Genomic DNA, 21,938 nt, shown 5'->3' on the forward strand with positions numbered 1-21,938 from the left:
ATCTGATAAGACAGAACTATATGGGCATAGTGGAGTTCAAGTAACCATATTTATTGAATATAAGCAGTATGTGGGGCCTTGCTACCTGTATACACTGCTGGTCTAGTTCTCTGGTTGGGTTTTTGGGGCTTCTAAAACATAGAAAACATGGTTAGCATCAGTGGTGTACTCAAGCTATTTGAAGAGATAGTAGTCTATTCCTATACACTATGCCTTTGTTATTAATCTATGTATATTCTACATGTTTAAAATGGAAACTAGTGGTAAAGCCAGAGACATCCTTTTATGATGTGTGTGCAGAGCAATGGTACATAATGACAGAATTAAAGTTGCTTGGGGAACTTTCATTGCATGTTTCAAAATATTGTAAGTAAGGAAAGTTTAACCTTAAATAAGAATTCCCAGTCTCTTTCCTTAGTATTGCGTTTAGAAGGTAAAACAGAATCATTGCTCCTTTCCCCAAAACACACTCATTTTATGCTTTGAACTGAAAATGGAATAGTCTGTTTATGCCCAGAGTTATTTTACAATCTTGTGATGTGAATTCTGCATATCACCTGTTATGTCTTGGAAAAGTTTATTTGATTTCTTTGTCTGGTTTCAGAGCTCTCTCTGAAAGACAGGGCTGGCTCCAGGCACCAGCCTGGCAAGCAGGTGCTTGGGGCGGCCGCTCTGGAGAGGGGCGGCACGTCCAGGTATTTGGCGGCAATTCGGCGGACGGTCCCTCACTCCCACTGGGAGCAAAGGACCTCCCGCCGAATTGCCGCCGCAGATCGCTATCGCGGCTTTTTTTTTTTTTTTTTTTGGCTGCTTGGGGCGGCCAAAACCCTGGAGCCGGCCCTGCTGAAAGATAGTAATGCAAATAGAAATAGTTTTTAATTTTTGACTTAAATTTGTGCTTCAATCAATAAATGACAATGAGCCATTTGCCCCAGAGGGATACATGTCCTGAGCAATACTAAATATGACAAGAAGTTTATTAATAGTGTTTCAATGCCAGATGTACCCATTAAGTATTATCACACCTTACATAGAATGATCTGCTCTGTTCTGTCATAGCAGAGAGAGAGCAATTGTTCTTAACTAGCGCAATTATACACTGAGCACTATCTTCTAGATTACTGTTCTTCTGTTTGTTAAAGCAGTACAAGCAGTACATTACATATATTCTTTCCAATGACCTTATTCACCTTAAATAACATTTTTTCAGCTTATCTGTGTCTAAGTACAGAATGAGGTTCATAGATTTGTAGTGAAAAATTATCAGCCACTTACTGTAGCTGGAAAGAAGAGATGATCCTGATGGGCCTTTGCTCCTTATCTCTCTTAGATGTGAGCTCCCAAGGGCAAGGACAGTCTTTGTGTCTTCTACAGTGCCAAGCATGTTGTTAACAATTAATAGAAAAGAAGGAAGCGGCTCAAACCAAGCGAGGCTGCCCTTCCTAGATATCTGCCATGGAGATGTGATTGTTAAAGGCTTCCTTTTTGCTGCTTGTTTTCTGTTGGGGGGGGGGGGGAGGAGGTTTACAGGCTGAAGTACACCATTTCCCTTCAGTAGAGAAGGTGGGGGAAAAGAAACAGGTGGAAGGAACCCATTTTTCTTCTTAAAAAGAGGCTCAGATTGTGAGGAATACCCTTTTCTTCCTCTTTTCGCAGGCAGGAGAAGTCTAGAGTTAAAATAAGCTGTGTGGTCCATCGCTCTTCTATTCTGATACTTTGTCTACATACAGACTTGCACTGATTTAATTAAACAAATTTCAGGTTAAACTAGTACAAAAGGCTATGTAGAGGGATTTAGTTGTGGAAGAATATGTCCTCTCCTGGCATGCTCAGGTAAAAGGGCTGACTCCAAGGGGGAAAGGAATGGAACATACATAGGAGGCAAAAAACGACAAAGAGTCCTGTGGCACCTTATAGACTAACAGACGTATTGGAGCATAAGCTTTCGTGGGTGAATACCCACATTGTCAGATGCATGTAATGGAAATTTCCAGAGGCAGGTATCCTATAGTGAGAAAAGTGAGCTAGATGGGTAATTTGGATGAGTCTTTCCATTACAAAATATTTTCCATCATTGGAAACTGAAATAAAGATGTCTGCATTTATTCCTCTTTGTGCAAGTGTATTATTGCTGTTTTAAAGAAATCTTGAATACTGTAGTTTGCACAATTCTTTATTGTTCAGTGAGGGAGAGTCTCTTCATCTCTAGGCTTTTTGTTTTCATGTCCAGTTCGGAAATCACTGTGCTGGAGTCTTTACAGAAAATCTCTGTGGCACCTAGAGTGGGACATCTTTTTCTAATTATGATAACATGGCTAACTTTAAGAGAAGGATCAATGTCCCAGATACTTGTGTCTGGTTGGAGACAAAATGTCCTGCTATAAATGATGAAACTAGGCAATCACTTTGGAAAATATACGGAAAGGCAATGTAGCTAGATACCTTAAAAATATGACAGTATCTTGGTAGATTCCTTAATTAGATTAATTCTTAACTCTAGCTGTAATATTAGTGGTGCATCTACACAGGAACATAGTAGAAATTATTTTCACATTTTTAAATTAAAATGTAAAGTGTAGTACAGGAGAACTTTGCATGATCATATACACAGTGTAGGGAAATTGCCATTAGGAAACTTGAAGATTTTCAGCCCTGAAGTTCTCTCAATCTCTAGGTAAACAGGAAATGACAACTGGAACTGGAGAAAGGAGTGGCAAGATTGCCTAGATGATAAAAGGTCATGTGGTTTCTTTATGTATTAATTCCACTTCTTAAAACTGATTTTATAAAAAAACAACCCTCAATATTTATTTATTAGGAGCGATAGCATATGGAAGATTGGTTGAAAGAAGGGATATTTGGAGGAAGAAAATGGGACGTTATTGTTACAGGCATTAGGATATAGGACATCAGATAACCAGGCTCAATCAGCTTATTTAACAAAATATTAGACAGAACAACACAGAAAAGTTAATGTTACTAATTTGAAGAACAGCCTTGCAGCAATCGTGGATTTTTTTCTGTTCTAAAGTGATCACAAAACTACTTATTTTTAAACCATACTTGTTTATACTGTGTCTGCCGCCTTCTTCCCCTTTTTTTAGCTTCGATACAATTTATAACCAGTCATTCAAGTAACAGAGCCAAACATATTTTTGCCTAATAAGCACATTTATTTTTAGTCATATGTGGCATAACATGTGTTAACATATACACTACTCTTACGCCACTGCCAAGCACAGAATTAATGTCCCCTGCAGATTACGCCCCCGCCCCAACACACACACAATAATTGATTCTGACGGGGAGGTGAAGGGAAACTGCAATTGCACCTTTTGCTGACCAGGGGCTGATGTGGCACCAGAAGAGAGGGCAGCTGGCTCATGGGCTGGAGCAGCTAGCCACGGAGAGGGAGGGGGCAGATGCTGCCTTCTTCACAGTGCCATGCCCACAGAGCCAGGTGAGGAGCCACTGGATATGGAGGGTGGGTGGGAAGACAGAGCGGGGCACCCGGGGCTGCTGTGGGGAGGGTGTCACACAGACTGGCCTAGTTGAGGGAACAGACTGGGGTGAGGGCACAGAAGCTAGTGGGGTAACAACATTGAGCCAGGGGCTGAATGGGAGGGGTGGGGTTCAGGGCCACATGGGACTCGGTAGGGGGGTGCAGGGCCACGTGGAGGGGGGTGGCTGAATGGGGACGGGGCAGCTATGCCTGGCTGAATGGGGAGTGGGGTACAGGGACACATGGGAATGGGAAGATGTGCCTGACAATGGGAGAGTCTAGGGGTCAGTCAGGGTCTGCATGGACAAAGCTCCCCAACTCTCTAACAATCGCACCCCACAAAAAAACCTGTTTCATACTTCTCCCATCCACACCCAACACCCCTCCAGGTTCACTCCTAGGCTCCTTCCCAGCAATTACTTCCCTCTCCCTCAGCTCTTCCATTAACTGTGATTCCCCAAAGCCTTTACACTATTTCTGAAGAGTATGGGAAATACGTTCCTGTATTATAGTTTCAATAAATTATTACTCAAAATTCTGCATTATTATTATGCTGAGTAAGGAATCTATTTGTCAAAAAAACATTTCCTGAATCTTTTTTTATTGTCTGTGTTGTTAGACATACTTGCTGACAGGTATTTGGAATGCATTACTAAAATAATTGAAACTGGCATTATTCTCTTTTGTTATTTTGAGAAATAAAATATTCAGAATTTTATAATGTGTGCAGAATTTTTAATTTTTTGGCTCAGAATTTCCCTTCGGAGTAATACAGCACACTGGAAATTTTCTTGCTTAGCATAACTGCAAAGCTTCATGGGAATCTGGTTCATAGGCTAACAGTATGAAACGTAAGGGTTGTTCTAGGCATAGCACATTCTTAATTTTAAGGCTGCTGTCAAATTATATCTTTTTGAATATATCTGTGTATATGACAAAAATTATTTAGTTTGCCAACTATTATTCCACAGCGTTATACTGCTGCAACTACGATTGAATTCACCTTGGCTTAAGCACATAATATCTGCGCTATCCACCATTAGCTCTATAACACCCAGTAGCTTAGATCCAGAGCCATTTTTTCTCTTTCCCTAAAGAATAAATGTGAGTGATTAAATTTTGAGATAATGAAATATGGATATTATTACATAACGCAATGGTGGAGGGAAGTGGAAAGTATACAATGGTAACTTAAAATATTTAAAATTATGGAGCTAGGTAATAGGATCCATAGAACAGACCGAGAAACATGTTGTGCTGGGAAAATATACCGCATTTTATGAATAATCTGCAGAATGAACCCAGATAGGAGATGAGCAAAGTGTGAGGGGAATTATAAATTGGGATGGTTAGACTTCCAGTACTTCAGTGCAGTCCATTGAAAGGAGCTTACCTGTTAATATTCTTAAAGTATCCCAGAGCCTCTTTCCACTGCTGTCTCTAAAGATGAGCCTTTCTTTTGGTTCCTTTGTCAACTAAACAGAATAATTGGGAATTTAATAAGGGAAGAAGGAACTGGAGATGAAATGTGCAGTAAAAACCACTGGTGATGTATGGGTTTCTCTTATTTATTTATCTGTTACTAGAGTATCTGGTACTAAGAAGCTTTGTATGAAACAACCTGCCTCATTTTTAATAAGGAAGAAACCTGTAACACCTGGATGGAATCAAAATAAAATGAAGGATTGTACAGTGCAGATTCAAAATTGAAATATTTTTTTGGTAGCTCTGGATTAGATCATGGTAAAACAAGAATCCATAAAAAGTATCCCCCTTATTCTGGGCAGAGAAGGGAGAGAGTGAAGGCTGTGTACTGGTTTATGCTAATCAAGGGGAACCTCGGAACCTGCTGAGGTTCCCCCATATCTATTTGTCTTTGAAAAAGTAAGTAGGAGCAAAAATAGCTGTAAAATTGTTGTTACCTGCAGGGATGTGAAAAATATGCAAAAGTAATTTGTGAAGGTGCCCCTGCTCCCTACCCATAGGCTGCTCCCTACTCATATTGTTGAATGAGATGCACCCTGATGTTGACTGTTTGTGATGAGCTCACATGGAGTGCTCCCCACAGCAACCGTGTGCACTCATGCCTTGACTTAGATTGCCTGTTGCTAGGCAGCAAGTGCACCTGCCTAGCATCAGCCTGCATCACCCTGCATGAGTGTATATGTATGAACATAGCAATAGTAATAATTAAGTTTTCATCACAGGATCTCAAAGCACTTTGCAAAGGTAAGTGTCATTATCCTCATTCTGCAGAGAATTAAAATGAGACCAATCTGGGAACAGATTTCAGGGTACTAGAAGAGAGTTAAGAGAGCTATCTATTCGATCTCATTGTGTCTCTAATCAGATGTGAAATTTTCCAGCATCATGCAAAACAAAATCTAAATATATCCAAAAATAAACTGGTTAAAATAGACAAAACAACATGCAAAGCCACAAGATTACATATGTTATCATGCATTTTCTTTCTTTTCATTGAGCTACACCTTGCTCATGTTAGCAGGGTCAATATTTAAGGTTACTGTAATTGTATTTCTATATCAAAAATTTAAAAAGAGAGTAATGTGTGAAGTTTAAACAGTAAAGTTAAACTCAAGAACAAATATTAGGTTTACAAGACTGTAAATCTGGAAATAGTGCAACTTGTGATAAGCAGTAATAGTTATATATACTGACTTCAAAAATGAATGAAAAACTATCTGGGAGGGGGAGAGCCTGATGTCTGAACGATTTGCCAGTGAAGAAACAAAAACTAGGTGAGGTTGACCAAAGAGTGAGAAAAGTATTAGAACTGGGCAGGAAACAGTCCTCTTGTCCTGCAAGAATTTTCAAAATTTTAAAAAACTTTCCCATGTCTGATCAGAACAAAAAGTAGGAATATTGAAAATTTTCAGAAGCTGAAAATCTGTTTTGTTTTTTTTTAGATCAGATCAAAAAACTTTTGTTTAGATAATTTAGAATCATTTCATTTTGATTTTTAAAACTTTTTAAAACTATAAATTAACTTTTTTTCAATTCAAAACAAAAAGTCCTTTCAACCCTAAACCTGGAACTTTTTGTTACAGGATATTGAGACTAGATACTGGAATCCTTAGCTCCAGCCAACTTCCTGTTGCAGAATTTGAGCTTAGTTGCTCGTCCTCTTAAACCCTAGCAATTAATTTACATTGGTTGATCTTCATTTACATTTTCAAGGCTACGATAGCAAGAAAAATGGCTAGAGACTTATACTTTGAAGAGACAAAAGTAGAAATTTTCTTTCACATTTCTAGAGGCCTCAAATCATGGGGAAGGGTCCATGGCTGCAAGATATGAGGAGACCAGAAGATAGCTCTGACTGTGACTAAATTAGTTCCAGCATCAACATGGAAAAACTGTTATTCAGAGAGTCTAGCACACTCATCCCACACAAAGCAAGAAGTAACTATATAGTGAGATGTGCTTAAAAAAAAAAAAGAAAGTTGTTACATGGAGGAGGAAGAGGGAAGTACTGTGCTAATACCTGTGTCAAGATAAAGAAAGCTAATTAAAGAAAACAAAAGCTCCAAATGTGCAGTATTTTTGATCCATGTATTGGGAGCATTTAATTAGAAATATGTAGGCCTGATTCTGCACTACCGTGCACCTTCTGGGATCACCTAAACACAGTATGTGTAAAATACTATTGTGTCAGAATGGCACTTTCACAGGTTTAAATGACTGCAGATAGGTTTTATTCTACAGTATGTTGCCCTATGTATAAAATTCAAGAGAGAGAGAAGTAAACATCATTTTAAAATATATTGTGACTTTTCCCCTGCCTGTAATGCATATGATGAAATGCTCAAACTGCTACATATTGGCAAGGAATTTCAGTGCTATCCTTATTTGTTTTATTTTTTTTAAATATGTTTGGCTATTATTTTCATTTTCTTCCTATCCTAATATTTATTATATCAAAAATAACCACGTTAATGCAATATCATGACTGAAGTGCAGAATATCAAGTATTTAAGTGCATACAAGTCTGAAAATGATAGGTTTAAGGTCCATAGCCACCTTTACTCTATTCTTCCTGTGTGTATATTACAATAGGATCTCTTACTGCAAGCTGCTAACTGCTGGTAACTTTGGCATATTATTGGGCCACTAATATAATATGAAGAAATAGCACTTTTCATAAAGTCATAGATGTAAAGACCAGAAAGGATCATCTAGTCTGACTAAGCATAGTGCAAGTCAGGAAGACTTCTCTGAATTAATTTGAACCATATCATGTCTCTTAGAAAAACATCCACTCTCGATGATCTTGGCAAGTTGTTCCAAAGGTTAATTACCACTGTTGTTAAAGTTTTGCACTGTACAGTATGAATTTGTCTAGCTTCAGCTTCCAGCCATTGGGTTTTGTTATACCGTTGCCCATTAGAGTTCTATTAATCAAATTTCTATTCCCCAGGAAGGTACTTTATATAAACTCTGAACAAGTCATCCCCTTAATCTTCTTTTTGATGAGCTACATAAATTGAGCTTCTTGAGTTTTTGACTATATGGCATATTTTCCAATTCTTTAATCATTCTTGTGGCCAGGGCCACCCAGAGGATTCAGGGGGCCTGGAGTCTTCGGTGGCGGGGGCCCTTCCACTCCGGGTCTTCGGGGCACTTCAGCGGCAGGTCCCGGAGCGAGTGAAGGACCCGCCACCGAATTGCCGCCGAAGACCCAGAGCGGAAGAAGCTCCGGGTCTTCGGCAGCGGGTCCTTCATTCGCTCTGGGTGTGTTTGGCAGCACTGAAGGACCTGCCGCCGAAGACCCGCTGAAAACTCTTGTGGGGGCCCCTGCAAACTCTCGTGGGGGCCCCTGCAGGGTCTGGGGCAAATTGGACCACTTGTCCCCGCCCTCTGGGCGGCCCTGCCTGTGGCTTTTCTCTGAACCGTCTCCAGTTTTTCAACATCCTTCTTGAAGTGTGGACACCAGAACTGGAGATAATTCCAGTAGTGGTTGCAACAGTGTCAAATATATAGCAATATAACTGCTCTACTCCTGCTTGATATTCCTAAATTTGTTCATCCAAGGATCACATTAATCCTTTGGACAAATAGTTGAACTAGATGCTCCTGTTGAGCTGATTATTGACCATGACCACCCCCTTTTCAGAATCAATGCTTCCCAGGGTAGAGTCCCTCAGCCTGCAAGTTAGGCCTCTATTCTTTGTTCCTAGAGGTATGTCTTTGCATTAGGCCATATTAAAACACATATTGTTTGCTTGTGCTCAGTGTACCAAGCAATTCAGATTGCTCTGTATCAGTGACCTGTTCTCTTCATTATTTACCATGTATGTGGCATGCTTTGCATGAAATATCACAACCATATATGAATGGTGAATCTGGTGGTTAGAGGGTGCTACTTTGAGGTACAGTGTAAATTTCCCATTTAGAATTACATTTTGAGAGCTATCAGCCAGTTTTTAATCTACTTAATGTGACTTCGTATTATTTTGTTTTACTTCAGTCTCCCCCATATGTATGTTAATGATACCAAGCACATGCAGAAGTTTGAGAAATGCATCGTGGGACAAGTTTCTGAAGTGAACAAAGATACTATGGGATCCAACCCTTCAGTCCTTACCACCAGTGGGAATTGAGTGCACTGAGCACCCTGAACTGTTCCTTTTACACTAACTTGATTTCCAACCTCTTTCAGCACCAAATGTCTCCAAACAAGACAAAATTACCTATTGTCATTTAGGAGTTACATACATCCAAAAATTGATGTTAGAAATCAAGCTGTTCTTGAGTCTGCTGAATGCCAAGAATATTTACAGTTGTCCTAAAGAAGAGGAATTTCTTTTCTTGCTTTGTTTATTTATAAGCAGATAACTATTTCACTCCAAAAATTACTTCTGGGCTAAGAAACTTCAACAAGAAGGATTTTTAAAAGGAATTACTTTTAAGAAATTTGTATAACTGAGAAGTCACTTTCTTGAGCTGATAGTAACTGATTTAGTTCATTTGGGGAGTTACTGACCTTTCACAGGACAGTCAAATGTTTAGTTATCATGCAAGTTTTTCCTCAGTGGCAGGTCTGGGATTTTTTGAGGTGCACTGGAGTTGTGGTTGGGAGAACTTCAGTTCATTAACTGGTACCTTCTGTAATCTAACTGATGAATGTAGATTTGGAACTATATAAGGGGTTGAGGGTTGTTGTTTTTTTTTTTTTTTTTAAGTATATGTGATGAGAGATCACAACAGGCAAATTTTTATTAATCTGGAAAAGAAAAATTAATGTGACTGAAAAACAGACTTTTAGAAGAAAAGTGCCATCTCAATCTTAACTTGATTGTTGCTATAATTTTCTTGTGGGCAGGGATTTATTCAACAATGTGGGTAAATGGGCAATGCGTTAAAAATAAACTTGAAAATGTCTTCACATCCTGCATTATGGAGGTGTTATAATATAGTGTGTGCATATGTGCACATATGTAATGTAAAAACAACGAGGAGTACTTGTGGCACCTTAGAGACTAACACATTTATTTGAGCATAAGCTTTTGTGGGCTAAAACTCATCAGATGCATAGAGTGGAAAATACAGTAGGCAGGTATATATACACCAGGGGTCAGCAACCTTTCAGAAGTGGTGTGCCAAGTCTTCATTTATTCACTCTGCTTTTAAGGTTTTGCATGCCAGTAATACATTTAAACATTTTTAGAAGGTCTCTTGTCTATAATATATAACTAAACTATTGTTGTATGTAATGTAAATAAGGTTTTTAAAATGTTTAAGAAGCTTCATTTAAAATTAAATTTAAATGCAGAGCCCCCCGGACCGGTGGCCAGGACCTGGGCAATATGAGTGCCATTGAAAATCAGCTCGCGTGCCGCCTTTGGCACACGTGCCATAGGTTGCCTACCCCGATATAAACAGTACATGAAAATATGGGAGTTGCCTTACAAAGCAGGGGGTCAGTGGGTAATGTGGGTATGTAATGTGTTACCTTTCAGTATTTTAGAATTACCAGATGTCTTCAAACATCCTTCCACTCTAAGCCAATTTAATTCATATTAACGTGTAATATTAGCATATAGACAACGGTACTTCTTGGAATAGATTGCTGCTCTTAAATGTAACCTGTATCCATTATAAACAGTCTTTTTTTGCTTTCTTTTTAATAGATTCTTTTGAGGTATCTGTGCCACCAACCAACCACACGATTATTGAACCCGGGGGAAATGTGACACTTAGATGTCCTTACAGTGTTGGAAGTTTGGTGCAGCAAGTGATGTGGGAAAGGATTAAAGCGGATCGGATGGATACCATAGTCCTGTGTAACTTGTCAGAAGGGAAAACCTATGGTTCAGATTACCAGGAGCGTGCAATGATAGACTGTGCTACTCAGGAGAGCGACATTCTTGTCATTCAAAATGTTACATCTTCTGACTCTGGAATTTACCGCTGTCGTTACGGTGGAAACAAAACCCATGTGATGAGCTTGACTGTCACTAGCGGTAAGTGAAGGGACAGATGGGAACTCTTTGAACTGCTAATGTTTTCCACCCACACACAAATACTTGTAACTGCTAAGTGGGCTTCTATGATGTCACATTCAGACTAGCAGTATGTCATGAATAGCTAAATGTGGTGGTTACTGTGGCTTCCAGAAGGCTGGCTGACTTTGAGCCTGGCTGGTCTCTCAGCTGTTTCAGGGGAACCAGTGACTATGTGGGAGTGAGAGAGAAGGTGAGAGGGGTGGTTTGGAACAGGGGAGAGTAGTGGGAGAGAGCTACTTAAGGCTGGGAAGGGGAGTCTCCAGCTCCATTCAAGCTGCACCCTGGGAATTTCCCAGTGTTTATCTCCTGGAGCAGGGGTGCTGGAACAGTTTTTATAGTGGGGGTGCTGAGAGCCATTGAACCAAACTGTCAACCCTGTATATGATGGAAACCACTTCAAGCCAAGGGGTGCAGCACCTAGTTCCAGCACCTCAGCCCTGGAGTGAACTACGCTGGGTTCCAGAAGTGTGATGCACTCTGAGTTGTAAATATCTGGGAAGCTCAAGAGTGCAGTTTGTCTGGAGCTGCAGCATATCAAACATGGCTGCCATAATATGCATGTTAGGTACTCGTTTATTTATATATATTTGTTGTTTTGCATATGAATAGAGAATTCATCCTATCCGTATTGTCAACTTCTAATGTAATGTTTGTAAAACGTGCCAAACTGACAGCTACGCTTGCTAAAGTCCACTCATTGTCCTTGGAACAGTCTAAGCACACACCAAAACCGTGCAGATTCCCCCTCATTGCCCTAAAATGACCTAGGCCTGCCTAGGTGAAAAGATAGCTTGGTCACCCTAACTCAGTGGTGGGCAACCTGCAGTCCGTGGGCCTCATGTGGCCCATCAGGGTAATCTGATTGCAGGCCACAAGACATTTTGTTGATGTTGACCATCCACAGGCACGGCCCCCTGCAGCTCCCAGTGGCCGCAGTTCGCCATTCCTGGCCAATGGGAGCTGCAGGAAGCGGGAAGTGTTGCCCACCACTGCCCTAGCTTCTCTACTAATTGTGCAGATGATATAGGGATATGGCCACCACCACATTAATAAATTAGATGGAGACCATGAAAATTATTTCTTCTAGACCACTGAAGAATTGTTGTGTGATATCAGCCAGGCCTGGCTTCTCACTGGCAATCTGACAGGAAATGCTCCATGTTCCATTATCAATGCACAGAGCCATCCAGCTGACAGTGTTTTGCATCACTAAAGGCCTATGGATTGGGATCTCACTACCTTGTGTCAGAACTATATAATGCAGATACCGCATGCAGAGTAAAAATTCAAAATAGGAATTTCTTTTTTTTTTGGTTTTCTTTTAAGGACTAGTCGATTTTCATATAGTCTTTTCATGCTTCGAAACCTATCCACTGAATTTACAGCCAGGAGAGAACATAGTGCAAAGTGTTAACTATGATGTACGTTTCAGAGTAGCAGCCGTGTTAGTCTGTATCCGCAAAAAGAAGAACAGGAGTACTTGTGGCACCTTAGAGACTAACAAATGTATTAGAGCATAAGCTTTCGTGGACTACAGCCCACTTCTTCGGATGCACAAGTACTCCTGTTCTTCTTTTTATGATGTACGTGAGATTAAAGACTGTACATGTGGGAATATGGAAACATTTTGCACTGATTGTTTGCAACAATCTCCTTCTTCCTAACAGGAAATCTAACCATTGTGAAAAAATTGATATTCTCCTGTGTATATGTGAACTAACTTACATTTTATTGAATTTTCCATTCATCCTGATACCGCAGAGCTCCTTTGATGGTCCATTCTAAATAATCCTGCTGCAGTTTTGATTTCTTTAATATGCTTTGAAGGCGCTAAGACTAATTTTAGATTGTTTTGAGCATGTTTTGAAAGTATAACTCCTCTTGTGCCTTCCAAATTCGACTCCTTCCATTCATGTTTAAAGTCCATGCTGTTAAGCACCTTTAAAGGTACTGTTTTTTCTTTGTCATAACTGAGTGTTCAGGATATTCAATATACATCCTAGGACTAGAAGACTTTCTTTAACAGAAATAGTTCCTATGGCATGGAGTCTGAATCCTTTCAGAATGTTTAATCCAAAGGGTGGTTATTAGGGGGTAGAAACATAGGAAAATGAACCGGGCATATTACTGTGCACACCTAACCTGTTGTTGAATGAGAGGGGGAAGGGAAAAGCTTTTGAATCTTGAATTTCTCTTGACTTTGACAGTTTTAGGCACCCAAGTTTAAAAATGTTGACCTTATGCAATAATAATCAATTAGGCCTGAACCTGATGAAGTGTCTAGCAAAATTCCTATTGACTCTAAGTGCAGCAGGACACAAAAAGCCCAAACCACAACAAAAAAACCCAAACAGTAAAAAGGACCAGTCTATCCCACCTGTTAAAACTCCCGCTCCTAACCTAAAGATTGATTTTTAACCTTCTATCGCTTTAAAGAAATCCTATAAATCCCTGACAACTTTGACGTTGTCAGTGTACATTTGGTTTCTGCTTTTAACAACTGTTGTTCGATATGATGAAAGTCTGTGCCTACAGCACAATACAATTCAATGTGTGCCAAGCCCTCTCCGTCTCAGGTACACACACTGCAATATTACACACACAACTGTGCACCAAGGGTGACTAGACCGCAAGTGTGAAAAATCGGGATTGGGTGGGGGGTAATAGGAGTCTGTATAAGAAAAAGTCCTAAACATCGGGACTGTCTCTATAAAATCGGGACATCTGGTCACCCTATGTGTACCTTTTATAATAACTAAAGGAATTTTTTTTATTGAAATGTTTTTCCAATCATTTTGTTTTTATTTTTCAAAAGTGTTGTTATGCACAATGAATGAATGAGAGAACTAGGGGGGGAATATTAACTGGAAGGGGGAGAGAGAACTGGTATCGCTTCTATACGTAGTAATGCACATTGGAAAACATAATCCCAACTATAGATATAAAATGATGGGGTCTAAATTAGCTGTTCCCCACTGAAGAAAGATCTTGGAGTCATTGTGAATAGTTCTCTGGAAACATCTGCTCAATGTACAGCAGCAGTCAAAAAAGCTAAAGATATTAGGAACCATTAAGAAAGGGATAGATAATAAAAGAGAATATATCATAGAATCATAGAATATCAGAGTTGGAAGGGACCTCAGGAGGTCATCTAGTCCAAACCCCTGCTCAAAGCAGGACCAATTCCCAACTAAATCATCCCAGCCAGGGCTTTGTCAAGCCGGGTCTTAACAACTTCCAAGGAAGGAGACTCCACCAGCTCCCTAGGTAAAGCATTCCAGTGCTTCACCACCCTCCTAGTGAAATAGTGTTTCCTAATATCCAACCTGGACCTCCCCCACTGCAACTTGAGACCATTGCTCCTTGTTCTGTCATCTGCCACCACTGAGAACAGCCGAGTTCCATCCTCTCTGGAACCCCCGCTCAGGTAGTTGAAAGCAGCTATCAAATCCCCCCTCATTCTTCTCTTCTGGAGACTAAACAATCCGAGTTCCCTCAGCCTCTACTCATAAGTCATGTGCTCCAGACCCCTAATCATTTTTGTTGCCCTCCGCTGGACTCTTTCCAATTTTTCCACATCCTTCTTGTAGTGTGGGGACCAAAACTGGACACAGTATTCCAGATGAGGCCTCACCAATGTCGAATAAAGGGGAACGATCACGTTCCTCGATCTGCTGGCAATGCCCCTACTTATACAGCCCAAAATGCCGTTAGCCTTCTTGGCAACAAGAGCACACTGTTGACTCATATCCAGCTTCTCGTCCACTGTGACCCCTAGGTCCTTTTCAGCAGAACTGCTACCTAGCCATTCGGTCCCTAGTCTGTAGCAGTGCATGGGATTCTTCCGTCCTAAGTGCAGGACTCTGCACTTGTCCTTGTTGAACCTCATCAGGTTTTTTTCTGCCCAATCCTCTAATTTGTCTAGGTCCCTCTGTATCCGATCCCTACCCTCTAGTGTATCTACCACGTCTCCCAGTTTAGTGTCATCTGCAAACTTGCTGAGAGTGCAGTCCACACCATCCTCCAGATCATTAATAAAGATATTAAACAAAACCGGCCCCAGGACCGACCCTTGGGGCACTCCACTTGAAACCAGCTGCCAACTAGACATGGAGCCATTGATCACTACCCGTTGAGCCCGACGATCTAGCCAGCTTTCTATCCACCTTACAGTCCATTCATCCAGCCCATACTTCTTTAACTTGGTGGCAAGAATACTGTGGGAAACAGTATCAAAAGCTTTGCTAAAGTCAAGAAATAAGACATCCACTGCTTTCCCCTCATCCACAGAGCCAGTTATCTCATCATAGAAGGCAATTAGGTTAGTCAGGCACGACTTCCCCTTCGTGAATCCATGCTGACTGTTCCTGATCACTTTCCTGTCCTCTAAATGTTTCATAATTGATTCCTTGAGGACCTGCTCCATGATTTTTCCAGGGACTGAGGTGAGGCTGACTGGCCTGTAGTTCCCCGGATCCTCCTCCTTCCCTTTTTTAAAGATGGGCACTACATCTTTAAAGCAGTGCATGGGATTCTTCCGTCCTAAGTGCAGGACTCCTAAGGCAGCTCTCCTGGACCCCTTTGCCCTTCATGTTATTCTACCAGGGGATCCTGCCTATCTGTTCCCTGAGGGAGTCAAAGTCTGCTTTTCTGAAGTCCAGGGTCCGTATTCTGCTGCTCTCCTTTCTTCCTTGTGTCAGGATCCTGAACTCGACCATCTCATAGTCACTGCCTCCCAGGTTCCCATCCACTTTTGCTTCCCCTACTAATTCTTTCCTTTTTGTGAGCAGCAGGTCAAGAAAAGCTCTTCCACAGTTGGTTCCTCCAGCACTTGCACCAGGAAATTGTCCCCTACATTTTCCAAAAACTTCCTGGATTGTTTGTGCACCGCTGTATTGCTCTCCCAGCAGATATCAGGGTGATTAAAGTCTCCCATGAGAACCAGGGCCTGCGATCTAGCAACTTCTGCTAGTTGCCAGAAGAAAGCCTTGTCCACCTCATCTCCCTGGTCTGGTGGTCTATAGCAGACTCCAACCACGACATCACCCTTGTTGCTCACACTTCTCAACTTTATTCAGAGACTCTCAGGTTTTTCTGCAGCTTCATACCGGCGCTCTGAGCAGTCATACTCCTCTCTTACATACAACGCAATTCCCCCACCTTTTCTGCCCTGCCTGTCCTTCCTGAACAGTTTATATCCATCCATGATAGTACTCCAGGCATGTGAGTTATCCCACCATAATGACACTATGTAAATGCATGGTACCCCCACACCTTGAACACTGTGTGTTATCCCCTCTCAAAAAAGATATATTTGAATTGTAAAAAGTACAGGATGGGGTAACAAGAATGATTAAGAGTATGGAACAGCTTCCATATGGGGAGAGATTAAAAGGTCTAGGACTGTTCAGCATAGAACAGTGGGGTGTGGGAGGAGATATGATAAAATCCTGAATCTATAAAATCATGAATGGTGTGGAAAAAGTGAATAGGGAAGTGTTATTTACCCTATCACATAACACAAGAACCAGGGGTCACCCAATGAAATTAACAAGCAGCAGGCTTAAAACAATGAGAAGGAAGTACTACTTCACACTATGCACAGTCAACCTGTGGAACTCATTGCCAGGGAATGTTGTGAAGGCCAGAAGTATAACTGTCTTCAAAAAAGAATTAGGTATGTTCCTGGAGGATAGGTCCATCCATGGCTATTAGCCAAGATGGTCAGGGACATAACCCCATGCTCTGGGTGTCCCTAAGACGCTGACTGCCAGAAGTGAGGACTGTATGACAGAAGATGAGTCACTCAATAAATTGTCATGTGCTTTTCTCTCCCTCTGAAGCAACTGGCACCAGCCACTGGTGGAAGACAGGATACTGGGCTAGATGGACCTTTGGTCTTACCCAGTATGGCCGTTCTTATGTTAACATTCTGAGAGATGTGGGGAAATTAATGAAATGTCCAACCAAGGTCAAATTTAGTTACTGTGGCCTGGTTCAGCACTTGTTTTGAATGAGCCAAAAAAAAAAAATCATCTCTAGGCATGACTACTTGATATATCATTTTATGTATTTCCTTTCATATCCAGTTAGTCATCTCATTTGGCCTGGCTTTCATTTGGAGCTGCAGAGCGAAATAATAGTCCAGGTTCAATCTCCTATCAAACTCCTTACCATTTCTTCCTGATCTGGAAGTGGATTAAAACCTTGAGAGGTTCTGTACAAATATTGCAAGCCAGAACTAGATATAGGGTAAGGAGAGAGAAGAGTCAAATATGACTCAGGTTTTGAGTCTGGGAAATTGTGGGGAATAGTAAAATTGTAAATAGTGATAGAGAAGTGGTGGTGGAGAGGGATTAAGAGGAAAGATTAGAAATACAGTTTTGAAGAGACTGAGTTTGAGAAGATGGTTGGCCGTTGTAGAAAAAATGTCTGACACTTTTGGAAACGGAGAAACTGGACAGAGGGGCATCGGACGGGGGCAGAGAACTCATTTGCAGAGTTGAAGTCATAGAAACAGACTTACTCAGATATCAGAGGGGTAGCTGTGTTAGTCTGAATCTGTAAAAAGCAACAGAGGGTCCTGGGGCACCTTTGAGACTAACAGAAGTAACTTCTGTTACTCTCAAAGGTGCCACTGGACCCTCTGTTGCTTTTTACAGACATACTCAGGTTATGAGAGAAAAAATACTGTGGGAGAATAAAAGTTTCCCCTTTTCTAAATGTGCATTTTTTCATCTCTTTCTGCAAACAGAAATCACACCGTGTACTTCTAGTCAAAATCAGGAGGAGTACAAGCAAAGTAAGAAAATATACCATGGGAGGCTCATACAACGTTTGTCATTAGAAGTCCGCATGCTACACCTTGACGTTTTCTCACAGGAATGAGAGTGCGGCCCACTTAATACTTTGATTTTTCCCCAGTCTATCCTTATTAGTTGTATGTATTGGTTTATTTGTGTTACAATAACACTTGGAATCCCCGTTGAATGGCATGCTCTACAATCAGATAAAAGACTTTCTCTGTCCCCAAACCCTTACAATCTGACTAAAGACGTGAAGTGACAGCTAGCTTGCTGTATACAATATAGAGAAGGGTAACAGTAATAGGAACACAGGGCTGAATATATTGGCTAAATAGATAGCATTATTTTATTTTGAAACAAGCAATCTTGGCTGTGTTCAGCAGATCTCAGAAAGTTCAATTTCTAGTTTGTGGTGGAGTGATCTAAGGCTGTCTATTGTTCTGCAGGAAAAGTGTCATTTGTAGGGATGCTGTTTCAGATTTTTAACCACCTAGGTTTAAAGTGCTGGAAAAGTTCACTACTTTTGTGCTGCTTATTTCTCTGTCTGCCCATCCCAAGAAAGATCTTTACAAAAGGTGGTATAACAATTTATTTCTAATCTAACCAAAGGAAGATAGAAAAGGTATGGGTAGTTGTGGGATTTCTCTCTTTTTCTGAAAACCAGACAAGTTTTTAAGGTGCTTAAATATGGATTTAGGGGCCAGAAGTGTGTCTATTGTGCACTGAATTACACTAGCTGAGGATCTGGCCCTATGTGCCAAACTTACAGGCATACAAGTTTGAAAATGTTGCCTATATAAGACCAAGGTACATCTGCTATATTGTATTTAGACGTTTTGTTTTAAAGTTGGTTTTTGAGAGCGTTAAAAGGGGGATATAGTAAAAAGACCACAAAGGGGGAAGTAATGAGTGGCTAAGAGACCTTGAGCTACCCATGAGCACTGCTGGAGGTATATTCAGTAAGTGGATTAAAGTGAGGTTCAACGTTGATAAGTGCCTGTAAAAAAAAAAAAAAAAAAAAAACCACCACACCCCAAAACACAATAGTATAATTGGAGTGCATGGTTATTGTTGCACTGATTTCCATATTATTAGAAGTAAAATTTTCCATCTTTCAAGTTTAATGTGTTTAATGTTTCTCAGGCTGTAACCTGTGTAGTGTATCATATCTTCTCCTGGTGACTTGGTTTAACCGCAGAAGCACACTTGAGTTTCAGTGATGATTGATCTCACAAAGACTTCAAAACTCTTGTACTGGTTTTGAAAGTGTGAAATCTAAAAGTCCAAACTTAGTACAATAAAACTTGTTTTATTTTCTGAAGCAGCAATGTGCTATGGAATCTATGCCTCTACCATTCAAAAGGATTGTAGGACATTTGCTATGATATGAATCTATTGTAGGATACAGGGAATGTAAGATGTTCATGTTAAGTACCTTATTTTAATTCTAGAAAGCTCATAAAGTATCTTTAAATTGGAAAAGTTGCTGCCAGTTTTTTGTTTAGTATAATAGTTAGAATTAGTGTTTAATTTCACAAATCTTTGCAGTAGATGTCATTGTAGCACTAAATAATTTTAAGTTAAAGAATTAAATCAATCAGAACTATGCAGTACAAATGTTCAAATTAAGGTCAAGTTGACTGAGCCCCTGTTTTTGTTCGTTTGTTTTTTAAAGAAATACTGTGTAGTTGAATTCTTTTTACTTACCTTCTTATCTTTAAGGCTTTAGGGTTCACCTGGGGATTGGTGCCCCACACACTCCTGTACACCCCTCTCACACGGGGGGTGGGGTGTGACCAACCGACCCAACCCTCCCTGCCCAGTGCTCTCCAGCCTCCATGCGCAGCTGGGGCCCTGGGATGGACCCGCCTCTCCTGCTCCTGGTACCTGGTGCCGCATCTTCCTGAGGCAACACGCTGGGGGGGGAGGGGGGCATAGGTTCACATGCCCCCCTCCCCCCATATTTCTGTCAGGGTTCACACCAGAATGCCAGCAGCAGCCTTTTGGCACTGTGCGGGAGGGAAGGGATGGGAGCTGCTTCCAGCCACGGAGAAGGAGGAAGGCGGGGGGGGGGAGGGATGACCCGGCCTGTGTCTTTGCAGAGCTCATCTCTTCACCCCACCTCCCCCATCCTGTGGCTGGAAGCAGCTTGTCCCTTCCTGCCCGCACAGTGTTGAAAGGCAGCTAACACCTCCAGGCTGCTGCTGGCCATCGACATAACCCAGCCGCCTCTGGCTTCAGCACAGGCAAGGAGGGGTTAAGCCCTAAGGATGCACTGTGCACCAGGGAACCTGACTGCAGGGGTTTCAGGAAACCCTGCCACAGAGGTGGCTCAGCAGGTGAGGGTGCCTAGGGGAATGACCCAAGTTCCCTGAGGGCAGGACCCAGTGCGGTGTGGGGGAGCGGCGGGGGAAGAGGGTGCTAAGCCCCGGCCGCTGCTGTGGAGCCTGCAGGGTCGGGGCGCGAACAGGCTGGAAATAGCTTCCCCCCCCAACTCCAGAGCTTAGCCAAGGGGCGGAGAGGTTTCCCTGTGCCAGTGCTGTTCAGGACTTTGGCACATGCAGGGCTTGGCTGCTCCTGGCCAGCGCCCCGGACTGGAGGGTCTTGGGCTTTCCTGGGGCATCGGCTCAGCCAGAGGTACTAGGGGAAGGAAGGAGCCTGCCGGCCAGGCTGTTGGTGAGCTGAGGACTCTGGACAGGGGCTGGTTTTCTGCACAGCGTTGGGAGCAGGATGAACACCGCCAGTGGGGATATGGAGGAGCAGTGGGGGTGGAAGGGGGGAAAGGGCAAAGCAAGGAGAGGACAGCGAGAGGGGGAGTAAAGGGATGATTGGTGGGTAGCAGAGGCAACATGTAACCAGCTGCTGCCTGGCACCTGCCTGCACTCACCTGCCACTTGCAGCATGCAACCAGTGCCATCTGGAAACAGGATGGGGGGCAGGGCCCTGCTGGCCGAGATCCAGCACGCAGCGGGGGATGTGCTGATGGACCAACCTTCAGCATCTTCACCCCAAAACCAGCCTTGCACACCAACCCTCATCAACCACTGGACCCCCCCCACTCACTGCTGGTGGGCAGGCAGCTGGCGAGCAGGGACCACCAGTACTGATGGGGATGGAGACAGAAAATGTGGGAAAATTTGTCCATTTTTAAGAATGATAAATCCTGTTGTCCTGATGTCTTGCTAAATATGATCATGTCATAAAATTAGATGCTGGCAATAGTCATCTTTTTAATACCTCCATTAATCTGAACTTGCTTTTAATAAGAGCTCCAGTTAATGTCATTCACCTGTTGCTGACTATGGCCCAAACATCTAAATTTTGTATAACAACTCTGTATCCAGCTAATAGGTACTTTCCATCTGAACACATAAATAACCATTTATTCACTGACTATCCTGTCTCTGGTTTATAATTTCCTTTGTAAAAAAAAAATTATTTTAGTATCAATTGCATTATATGTAAAAAGGCAAACAACATGACAGGTGAATTTACTGAAATTAGTTTTGGAATCTCCTTTAAATCTCTAACCTTTAATTAAACTTTGGCATTTACTGAATTACTCTGCATGATCTAAAAATGCTTAAATTACTGTAACCAATTAAAGTGATTTGAGCTGAATTAGGACTAGAGGAAAAAAAATCAAACTTGTGTGTATACAAGGGGGAGGGATAGCTCAGTGGTTTGAGCATTGGCCTGCTAAACCCAGGGTTGTGAGTTCAATCCTTGAGGGGGCCACTTAGGGATCTGGGGCAAAATCAGTACTTGGTCCTGCTCGTGAAGGCAGGGGGCTGGACTTGATGACCTTTCAAGGTCCCTTCCAGTTCTAGGAGTTGGGATATCTCCATTAATTTATTTATTTATTTTATTCACACACACACACACACACACACACACACACACACACACTCTCTCTCTTTAACTGAGAAAAGGCAAAAGGGCTTGTAGGTATTATTTTTGCATCTAAAGCAAAACTATAGATTTTTCTTATCCAATCTATTTGATTTTAAGATTTCTACTTTTGCCCAGGGCCGGCTCCAGGCACCAGCCCACCAAGCTTGTGCTTGGGGCAGCACCTGGAGTGGGGCGGTGCGGCGCTCCGGC

The 21,938-nt window shown here is 41.7% G+C and overlaps 1 protein-coding gene across 2 annotated transcripts in view; it reads left to right on the top strand.

Annotated features, from left to right (window-relative positions):
* The window catches only part of CD226 (CD226 molecule), a 53,629-nt gene that overhangs the window by 14,755 nt on the left and 16,936 nt on the right, over positions 1 to 21,938 (top strand). Inside the window, exons 4-5 of one of the 2 annotated variants that reach the window (XM_034762543.1) lie at positions 10,654 to 10,986; positions 17,783 to 17,830. In XM_034762543.1, the coding sequence (XP_034618434.1) occupies positions 10,654 to 10,986; positions 17,783 to 17,830 (381 nt within the window). The remainder of the gene's footprint in view (positions 1 to 10,653; positions 10,987 to 17,782; positions 17,831 to 21,938) is intronic. The other variant, XM_034762542.1, reaches the window with a different exon arrangement.

The sequence above is a fragment of the Trachemys scripta genome, chromosome 2 (genome assembly GCF_013100865.1).
Source record: "Trachemys scripta elegans isolate TJP31775 chromosome 2, CAS_Tse_1.0, whole genome shotgun sequence".
Lineage (NCBI taxonomy): Eukaryota > Metazoa > Chordata > Testudines > Emydidae > Trachemys > Trachemys scripta.